Source organism: Colobus angolensis, unplaced genomic scaffold, assembly GCF_000951035.1.
Source record: "Colobus angolensis palliatus isolate OR3802 unplaced genomic scaffold, Cang.pa_1.0 Scaffold78, whole genome shotgun sequence".
Lineage (NCBI taxonomy): Eukaryota > Metazoa > Chordata > Mammalia > Primates > Cercopithecidae > Colobus > Colobus angolensis.
This window is the reverse complement of record NW_012121598.1, coordinates 1,582,586-1,594,046: the sequence shown is the minus strand read 5'-3', so window position 1 is coordinate 1,594,046 and position 11,461 is coordinate 1,582,586. Positions and strand designations below refer to the sequence as shown.

The window sequence follows — 11,461 nt, the reverse complement described above, 5'->3', positions numbered from 1 at the left end:
GCACATTTCTTCAGAAGCTAGTCAACAGAATTCCAACCCCATTTAATGGCCAGAATGGAATCACATGACAACAAACATTTATTGAACCAATGACAGACAAGAAGAATGGAGCTTCTATGGTGGCTAATACTAACCATCTTGAGAAGGAATTATATTTGTCACGGTCCTAGCCAGAGAGTTTAATAAACGATATTTTACATAAGTGCAGTCAAGTATAGGAAAACCACAAGAGATAGTAGAGTTTTCTGGTTGTAAGGGTACCCTTGAAGCGGGCAGGGAGGTTTGCCAGCCTTAGATGTGAAGGAGAAAAAGGGAGACAGTTGTGTGAGGACATTCCCTGAGTGGAAATTTGGTCTTTGGCACAATTTTTTTTTTGGTTCAATTTGTTGATCTTTTGTGTGTTGATTTGTAATGTAATCTTGTATCCAGCATATTGATAGATTTCCTTTGAATTTTAATAGTTTGTAGATTTTTATGTGTATGTGTATGCGTGTGTGTCCCTGTATCTCATATCTGCAAACAATCACATACTGTATTATTGCTTCCAATCTGTATACATCTTATTTATTCTTCTAAAATTTCTGAATCGGACTGAATTTCTGTGCTGTGTTGAAAAGTATACTGGATAGCAGTCACCTGTGCCTTGTTCCAACTTTAAACAGAATGCATCTAATTTTTCCCCATTATGTTTGTTATTTTCTGTGGGTTTTTTTAGATAACCTCATCATCCGCTTTCTATTCCCAATGGCTTTTCTTAGTTTAATCCCTCATTATCTCTCCCTGGGAATATTGCAGTAGCCTCCTAACTAATTTATCTGCCTCCAGCCTCATACCCCACACATTGGTCTTCTGCATTGTGATCAAGGTAATATTTATGAAATGCAAATCTGATCATGACTCTACATGCTTACAATTTCTTATTAACCTTGCAAGATGTATATAACACACAAGTCCAGGTTCCTGATTAAAAAAAGCCAACCCTCCTATATCAGTCAGAACTTCATCTCACATAACTTCCTGCTAGACAGAAGAATATAAGGTCTCTACAAAATAAGAGCACCTTAATGTTTACCAGAAAAAGCTTCTGCCTCTTTCAAGCCTAAGTTGTCACTACTCTTCACAAACAGCCTTCTGAAAATGGTGTTCTGTAAGATTTCTCTCCCCTATTTTTACCCCAAGTTCTCCTCCCTTCCTTTTCACAAGGTATACCCTCATCACCTGTGATCATAAAATCGCCACTCCATTGCCAACAAAATTGATTCTCAAATGGGTTTTAAGTTGTACCCTTATATGTCAGGAAGCCTAAGATTTTGATATGCAAAGGAATTGAAATGTGATAGCAACCCAGACACTACTAACTAGTGAGAATGCTACCTTTCCTTTATTGGTAAGCAGCATAGTTTTAGATTAAATTTTAAGGTTTTGGTTTTGGTCTTTTTTCCACAACACTCTCCTTCTAACTTAAGCTATTTTCACAACCCCCTTTGGCATGTTAAGCTTCTATAATATCAACATATGGACATTTCCATAACAAGCTATGCTAGGTCAAGCCTCCTCTGTTTTCACATGTGTGTTCCTATGCCTGCCTGAATTATCCTTTCTCTGAAAGCCTATTCTCTTACAAACCTCACTTTATGTCATTTCTTCCTGGAAGCCTTCTCTTTGAACCCCAAGGATTAGGGGATCCTTTTCTCTGTATCATTTCTGTACATTTTACATGTTTTACTGTAGTTTTTATACTATATTCTAACTTCTTCACTGGGACTGTTGCACACAATTTGACCCAAAGGGAGCTTTCAACACTTTTGATGAATAAATTAATGAGTGCATAAATGAATGCATGAATATCTTAATGAGTTTTTTTTGAGGCACAGATCTGGCAGAGTTCTTGGCCCTAATTCAATATTCTGTATATGTTTCTTCTTTCTTGGTTCACTGGGCAATAGCGGCAGGTCTCTCCCATGCAAAGCCATCCCAATACCATCCAGAGGACCTTCAGAAGCATAGCAGCCTCAGTCACTCAGGGACATACCAAACTGAGTCCTGGAAACATTCAACTTCTCTTCAGTCTTTGCCTTGCCAGCACCTTTATTATTCTTGGAAATTAGAAAACTGATGCCTTAACCACAGCTGAGGAGCTCCCATTTAGAAGTTGGAAGCCCAGAGCAGAAAATGCCACCTGTCCTGACTATGGGGTGGGGGACTGCCCTAAACAAAAATACTGTTGAGATGATTGGGAGCAGGTGTGCTGGGGAAGCTAGCAACAACTGAGAGCTAAAGTGTCTAACTCTACACTAGCTTTGGAACAGGAGAAGCCAGACATGGTACTAGATGAAGTGTGCCAGTCTCATTTAATTATCACAACAGGCCTGCAAAGTCAATATTATTCCCATTTTATAGATGAGGACCCTAGGGCTGAGTGAAATCAACTCATTTAATGAAGATTATGTAGACAGTAACTTTCTAAGCCAAGCTACAAAATTATGTCTGGTCTTATTCCAAAGAATTCATTGTTTTATTGATGTTATTTTCTTAACCCTGTACTACAACACACTTTTATCTGAAAGCAGAAGTGGCTTCGGCCCTCACCATCCTCAACCACCCCACTTAGGCTACCTAAGCTGGTAGCCTGCTTCAATACATCAAATTATTTCTATAAAAGAGAGAACTCAGCAAGCATTAAATGCCAGATGTCATCAAACTGACCACCCACCTCTAGGTATCAAGAAGCAAGAACAAGAACAATTAGATTATAGTGATTGATGTCAGACTAAAAAAAGAGGCAAGAAGGTGGTGTGATACTTTTAAAAGAGGGCAGCGGTAGTTTAAAAACAACATGAATCAGAATTTAAGCTGAACTACAATTTCTGTAATTTAGTGAATAAAAAAGAAATTAAAAGAAATTAAACTTCTATTCATGTCTAGCTCCAAAAAGTTTTGATTGTCATATTACATTTTCTGTTGCATAGAAATACAAAATTAGGGATTCATTCTAGATTGGTAATAGTAATTCAAGGCTATCATGTGAAAGAAGTATTTGAAAAAAAAAAAAGAGAGTATTTGTATTTTGCTAGATCACAGTGGCAGAACTAAAACCAGTAAGTGGAAGCATCGGGATCACAATAAAAGAAAACACTCTACTATGAACAGAGCTGTCCAAAGGTGAAATGAGTTACTTCAGTGAGACTGCCTCTGCAGAGATTTTCAAGGGTGACTGGGACAGCACTTAACTGGGGCATTTCAAAAAGGTACAAGTCTCCAGTTGCGTAGGATTACGTGATGTCTAAGGACTTTTCCCAATTTGTTATTCTTTTGTTTTAGAACAGGTGAAAAGATTTCCACTTTCTCTGCTATTGTTTACACATCTTATATTTATTTGAAAATGATGTACTACCATATTAGCCATTTATTTTTGCATGTACTTGATTTGTGCCTATAGCCTCCATGTTGCCTCTCATTAATGTTGAATGTTAGGAGAAGGTGTTTACCAGTGTTAACTAGCTGCCCTTGACTTATTCTGTATTATGGTGGGCATCACACATCTTGAGCAAGTCTATTGCTAGGCTTAGTTAATTATTTATAATAAATAAAATAAAATTTGCATCATTCTGAGCAAACTATCGCAAGGACAGAAAACCAAACACCGCATATTCTCACTCATAGGTGGGAATTGAACAATGAGAACACTTGGACACAGGATGGGGACTATCACACATTGGGGCCTGTCATGGGGTGGGGGGAGGGGGAAGGGATAGCATTAGGAGATATACCTAATGTAAAGGACTAGTTAAATGGGTACAGCACACCAACATGGCACATGTGTACATATGTAACAAACCTGAAAGTTGTGCACATGTACCCTGAAACTTAAAGTATAATAAAAATAAATAATTAAAAAAAACTTGAAGGATCCAGGAATAAAATTGCTCTTGAAAATGACTCATGCTGTAATACTTATTTTTGAAAAAAAATGTAAAATCCGTTTCCACTCACCTATTATTGGACATTACCCTAGTTCTTACCTTGCTTTTGAAAAATCCCGGTTTACACGTGGCGATTAATAAGCCTCTTGGTTGCTTATTTTCATAGATTCACATAAATACTAAGGAGCATAAAACTTTCTTCATCTTATATCTTCTTCATAAAAATGATAAAATTTAAATCGAGTATTTAAATTTTTTTAAATTTTAAAAAATTTTAAATTTAAATTTAAATAAAGCAATTTTCTGCTTCTTAAGGACAGAATTTTATTTAAAACTCTGTTTCCTGGTTCTTAACTATCCCCCTTTCCCATTTCTCTATCTCTCACTTTTTTCGCTCTCATGCAGGCATACCTGTGAGATATTGTGAGTTCAGCTCCAGACCACTACAATGAAGGGAGTATCTCAACAGAGCAAGTCACACAAACTTCTTTAGCTTTCCGATGCATATGAAAGTTATGTTTATGCTATCCTGTAATCTACGAAGTGTGCAATAGCATGTGTCTGAAAATGATGTACATACCTGAATTTAAAAATACTTTATGGCTAAAATAAGCTAATGATTATCTGAGCCTTCAGAGTGTGATCATCTTTTTGCAGGTAAAGAGGCTTGCTTCATTGTTGACGGCAGCTGACGATCACAGGGGAGATTGCTGAAGTTTGGGATGGCTGTGGCAATTTCTTAAAACAAGACAACAATAACGTATACTGCAGCAATTGACTCTTCCTTTCACACACATAAAATGTTTCTCTATAGCATGTGATGCTCTTTGGTAGCATTTTACCCACAGTAGAACTTCTTTGAAATTGGGGTCAACCTTCTCAAATCCCATTGCTGCTTTATCAGCTAAGTTTATGCACTCTTTAAAATTCTATATTGTCATTTCAACAATGTTCTCAGCGTCTGCACCAGGAGTAGACTTCATCTCAAGAAACCACATTCTTTGCTCATCCATAAGAAGCAACTCCTCATCTTTTCAAGCTTTATCATGAGATTGCGGCAATTCAGTCACATCTTCAGGCTCCATTTCTAATTCTAGTTTGCTTTCTATCAATATTTCTACCACATCTGCAGTTACTTCCTCCAGTGACATCTTGAACCCCTCAAAGTTATCAATGAGGGCTGGAACTTACTTCTTCTAAACTCCTATTTATGTAGATCTTTTGACCTTTTACCATGAATTACAAATGGTCTTAATGGCATCTAGAATGCTGAATCCTCCCCAAAAGGTTTTTATTGACTTTGCCCAGATCCATTGGATAAATCACTACCATGGCACATATAATATGATGAAATGTATTTCTTAAATAGTAAAAGTTGAAAGTCAAATTACTCCTTGATCCATGGGCTGCAGAAGGGATGATGTGGAAGTAGGCATGAAAATAGCATTCATCTCCTTGTGCATCTCCATCAGGGCTCTTGGGTGACTGGGTGCATTGTCACTGAGCAGCAATATTTTGAAAGGAAGCCTTTGGTCTGAGAACTAGGGCTCAACAGTGGGCTTAAATTACTCAGTAAACTATTCAGTAAACAGATTTGCTTTCATCCACACTTTGTGATTCCATTGATAGTGCACAGGCAGAGTCCATTTAGCATAATTCTCAAGGACCCTAAGATTTTCAAAATGGTAAATAAGCATTGGCTTAACTCAAAGTCACTAGTTGGATTAGTCCCTAATGAGAGAGTCAGCCTGTCCTTTGAAGCTTTGAAGAAAGGCATTGATTGAGTTGTCCTCTGTAGCTACAAAAGTCTTAGATACCATCTTCTTCCAATAGAAGGCTGTTTCATCTACATTGAAAATCTGTTGTTTCACTGTAGCCACCTTTACCAGTTATTTTAACTAGATTTTTTGAATAACTTGCTGTAGCTTCTACATCAGCACTTGGCTGCTTCATCTTGCCCTTTTATGTTATGGAGATGACTTATTTCCTTAAACCTTATAAAAACCAACCTCTGCTAGCTTCAAACTTTTCTTCTGAAGCTTCCTCACCTGTCTCATCCTTCACTGAATTGAGGAGAATTATGGCTTGCTCTGGATTAGGCTTTGACTTAAGGAAGATAATGTTGTAGCTGGTTTGAATTTTTTTCCAGACCAGTAAGACTTTCTCCCTATCAGTAATAAGATTGTTCATTTTCTTATGAGTTGTGTGTTCACTGGAGTAGCAGTTTCAGTTTTCTTCAAGAATACCTTTGCATTCACAACTTGACTAAATGTTTGACACAAGAGGCCTAGCTTTGGCCTAGCTCAGCTTTTGACATGCCTTCCTCACTAAGCTTCATCGTTTCTAGCTTTCTACTTAAAGTCAGAAACATGCAACTCTACCTTTCACTTGAACACTTAGAGGTCATCGCAGTTTTATTAGTTGGCCTAATTTCAATAATGCTGTTCTCAGGAAATAGGCAGGCTGAAGTAGAGAGAGAGAAGGAAAGTGGAGCAGTCAGACACACATGACATTTATCAAGTAAGTTTATTCTTACGGCACCCCAAAACAGTTACAGTGGTAACATCAGAAATCACCGATCACAGATCACCATAGCAGATATAATAATAATGAAAATGTTAGTCATATTGTGAGAATTACCAAAATGTGACACAGAGAGACAAAGTGAGCACACGCTGCTGGGAAAATGGTAGCAACAGACTTGCTTGATGCAGGGTTGCCACAAACTTTCAATTTATATTAAAGAAAACACACACACACACAATATCTGCAAGGTGCTGGAAAGCAAAAGGCAATACATTGAATTATATTATTGTATGTGTGTTTATGTGTTTGTATGTATATGTGTACATGATATAGTTTGGATGTTTGTCCCTTCCAAATCTCATGTTAAAATCTCCCATCTCAGTGTTGGAGGTGGGACCCTGTGGAGGTGTTTGGGTCATGTGGGTGGAACCCTCATGAATAGCTTGGTTCCTTGGCCACAGTAATGAGTGAGTTCTGCTCTCTTAGTTCACAAGAGAGCTGATTGAAGAGCCTGGCATTTCTTCCCTTCTTTCTCTTACTCTCTGTCTCCCATGTGGTGCACCTACTCCTCTTTTACGTTCTACCATGAGGAAAAGCTTCCTGAGGTCCCAACCTGAAGCAGATGCTGGCACCATGCTTCTTGTACAGTTAGCAGAACTGTAAGCCAAATAAACCTCTCCTTATAAATTACCCAGTTTTTGGTATTCCTTTATAGGGATGCAGAATGGACTAATATAGTACATGAGTACATATACATACACATGCATACATATATGGCTATATAATATGTACTTATATTCCTATGAACGTATGTATTTCATATATCACTTATGAATTATAATTTATATAAATTAAGACATAATGAATACAAAGAGTGAGAATTGGGATATCTTTGTATGTTTTAATTTTATTTAAGTTTAATACATAATTTTAAAAATATTTACTTCCATTAACACATATTTAACTTTTATTGTGATCTTTGGGCTTAATTATTGACAAGGCAAATGTTTTTGTCCTATTAGAGCTTATAATATTGAGATGAAGAGAGATAACTAGAAGTCCAGTATCAGTACTGGTGATAATTCCTCCAATAAGGGAAGTCAAAGTATATTAGAGAATTACCTAACGTGGGCCCTGGGAGGTTGGAAATGGTGCCAGCAAGGTTTCCAGGGGAAGGGATGGCTCAGTGGAAACCTGAAGGGTGAGTGGCAATGAGTGAAGGCAAGAGGCCTAGAAACTCACATGCAGAAGTCACAAAAGAAAGATAAAGCAAAGAGCATTCAAGGAACTGGAAGAAGCTAAGTATAAATGTGGTAGAAGATTGAGAAAGCAAAGTAAGTGGGCATGAAAGAGTATAGACAGTTACATCAAATATTAAGCAAGCAAACAATAAAGCCACAAGATTAACTCCACAGTTTAAGACTCTTGGTGAATTTTCACATGTGTCCCTTACATGCCTATGCTCTCCAATTTTCCCAAATTCAGCCAGCAGCATTTTCTGTTTCATTAGCTCCAAGAATGGTGGTGCCCTCCACCTAGTTGCCCCTGCTTAATTTCAACACCTCATCAGGTCTGCAAGACCTTCCAATTCTTCCTCCTAAATGTTTCCTGTATCTTCAACTTCTCACATCGTCATAATTACCACTTACTTTGTTTATCCTTGTTTATTGCAACAGCCAAGAAGCCTTCTTGCTTTTGGTTTATCCTTTCCCTTGCCAGTTCATGCCTATGGTAACATCTACTCAACTGGAGGCAGAATGCTGCAGTGTGGAGAGCACTGGGATTCAAGAAGAGAAAATGAGAGATCTCTCACCAAAATTCTGATGTGTGACTAAGAGTCAGACATCCTAAATGTGGTTGATATACCCAGCCAAATATGGTACGGAAAACATGAAGACAACATCTTTCCAATGTCTCTTTTCCTACATTCAACACCACTACCACCACTCCCCCCACCCCACCCCTACTCCCACTCCCACTCCCACCCCCACCACACACACATACATATTTTGGTTTCTAGGAATAGCTGTTCCTGGGACACAGCCCTGATAAGAAGCCCAAGAATGGTGAGTTTTGGCATTGAGTTTAGCAGCAGGCACACCATAGATCTTCTCTGTCAGCTTTTTGCTGTGATGTTGACAAACTGGGTGTAAACACAGTTAGGAAACTGTTGGCAGCCTCGGAATTGGCAGCTTTCTATAAGTGAGGCTTTATAAAAATCATTACTTGGTTTACTAAAACCAAGTGATGCCCATTGTCCCCTCTGCATCTTTGCACTCTATGACTTCTGGTACCGAAAAAGGTAACTAGAAACTTAAACAAGGGAATTGTTGGCCAAAGGATATAAAATTCCAGCTGGACTGGAGGAATAAGTTCAACAGATTTAGTGTACATCATTGTAATTATTATCACAATATACTTATACTTGAAAATTGCTGAAAGTAGATTTTAAGTGTTCTCACTATAAAAAAGAAAATAGCATGCAAGGTAATGCAGATGTTAAATAGATTGATTTAGCCATTCCACAATGTATCCATATATCAAAGCATCACATTGTACACCATAAGTATATATGATTTTTTATTTGACAAAAACAATACAAAAATGCAAAACACGGTATCAGGAAGGTTATTCACATTCTGAGTTACTAGGAATGTTACTTAGATACATTTTGAATTTTTCATCCTTAAGACAATTGCAAACCACCACAACAAAAATCTTTGTGGACAGGTTGATACCACCACTAGTCTCAAACGATTGCCTTTTTAGCTCCATTTGTCTCCCAATATAGACAAAGTTACTTTCTGTGTTTCGTTTTTCCCCCCTTTAATTCTCAACTGAGCCCTCCTTCTCTGACTCATAAAAAGGACAGAAGACTGTGAAATAACACTACGCAACAACTTCTCAGAGAAGCACTTGGTGACCATAAGGCATAGCCAGCAAGTAGGATAGCACGTAAAAAGTTGGCCTTTACTTAGAACTGATTTGAAGATGGTGTATTTAAAACCACACAGTTCGTTAGCATTTCAGAGGGATAACTTTTTACTATGACTGAGTCATAAGACTGAGTCTAAGTAGAGCATAGTGTTTCCTGAGCCTTTCAGTGCCTGTGCTGAAGTGTAAGCCTGCTTTCCATTCTGCATCTTCATGTTTAATGTGATTTTCTGTGATCATACTGGCTGTTCTTTCAGAAACAGTACCAGGAAAAAAAAACTTCCCGAGGAAGATAGATTCTGTATATGTAGAAGCATGTTCCAATCTACTTTTTATTTTTTTATTTTTATTTTTTCATTTTAAACAATAAGTTTATTTAAACAACAAGACGCTTGACTTGAAGGGAAAACTATCTAAGATTCTTTTTTGTTTTAGAGTAATTTATCCCTACTTAAAGACAGATTGTCCTACATGTAACAGCTATGTACAAAAAAGTTATAAAATTGTCCTTGGTTTTACAATGATAAATGAAAAACATTAAAATTCTCCAATTGAACAAGGTATGCAAGGATTTTTATGTTGTGTGTTTTTGTTAAAACAGTGAGAGCAAAATAACTTACTGGAATATAAAGATAAGAGCTAAATGAGCATGCCACTAATGGAGAAAGGGGGTATTTTCACAGAATCAGCATTTTTCCCCATCCCGTCTCTACTTGATGTCAATCAAAACATATCATTGGCTGTTTAGTTAAAAAAAAAATGCAATATGCTTGTGCACATATACCAGTTACTTTATGTACAATAAAGGAATGGGGAAGGGGGAAATGAAAGACTAGAGAAAACTATACGGTAGTAGTCAGGATGTGGTGGAACCAAATTGCAGTTTTCTAATTGAGAAGGTAATCTTGGTCTTTCAAGAACAGAGTTCTGCAGTAAAGAAGCAGGTTCCCTTTTCAGTAGACACCTCCCGTCTGCTGTTGGAACACATCAATTGTATCTTCATCCTCCATTTCCAACTGTGCAGGTGTGTCTGTTTCATTGATTGGTTGCCCGTCAAATCGGAATCTGATCTGCCTCATTGACAATCCCTATCGTTCACAATAGGCTTTCATTAGTTTACTAAGTGGTGTATGCCTCTTAATCTTAAACTGCACCACAGAACCATCCTGCCCCGCCACCTTCAAATTAATATGATCGTTGTTCTCAGTCTTGACTCCTTCCTTGGGCTTTTCGTGGACCATGGCGAGCGCCAGAGTCTCCTCAGCTGCCGCATCACAAAAGAGGTACCAGGTCCTCACCAATCGAACACACAAGCAGCACCAGGAGCCCCAATCCACTTTTTAAATTGCAAAGTCTGCCCTTTTAACTTGTTCAATTCCATGGGTTTTGTCAAATGTACACAGTGATGTTAACTCTGCTACAATCATGATGGGAAATGTTTCCATCATCCCAGAAGCTCTCACATGCTGCTTTGTAATCAGTTGGCTCCTTCCACCCATGGGACTCTGGAAACCACTGATTTTTTTCCCCTTTCCTAGCATTTCATATAAGCAAAATTATAGAATATGTAATATTTTGTTACTGAATTATTTTATGATTCTTTATACGATGTTTTTGAGTTTCAATCATGATGTGAATATAAAGAGTTTGTTCCCTTTTATTGCTGAATTGCATTCTGTAGTATATGTAATCCAAAATTTATCTCTTCTGAAGTTGGTCAACATGTGGATTGTTTCTAGTTTTTTATTATTATGAATAAAACTGCTATCTGTGAACATTCCTTCACAAATCTTGGTGTGAACATATCCTCTTATTTCCCTTGTGTAATACTTAGATGTGAAATTTCTAGGTAGTTTGGTGAGTGTGTTTAATTTTGTTTTCACACTAGTTCTGCATAGTTGCCAACACTTAGAATTTTCAATCTCTTTTATTTTGGCTATTGTAATGAATATATAGTGACATTTTATTGTAGTTTGAATTTTTATTTTTCTAATGACAGATCATGCTAAGCATCTTTTCATATGCTTATTTTCCATCTGTATCATTTAGTAAAATATCTGTTTAAATTTCTTTTTTTT

The 11,461-nt window shown here is 37.3% G+C and overlaps 1 protein-coding gene across 1 annotated transcript; it reads right to left on the bottom strand.

The window, feature by feature from the left end:
- Positions 1 to 9,732: 9,732 nt before the first annotated feature.
- On the bottom strand, positions 9,733 to 10,704 carry LOC105502172 (small ubiquitin-related modifier 2-like). Its single transcript, XM_011928550.1, is given in 1 exon segment — positions 9,733 to 10,704. A coding segment is annotated over 1 exon segment (288 nt). The 5' UTR covers positions 10,625 to 10,704; the 3' UTR covers positions 9,733 to 10,336.
- Positions 10,705 to 11,461: the final 757 nt, after the last annotated feature.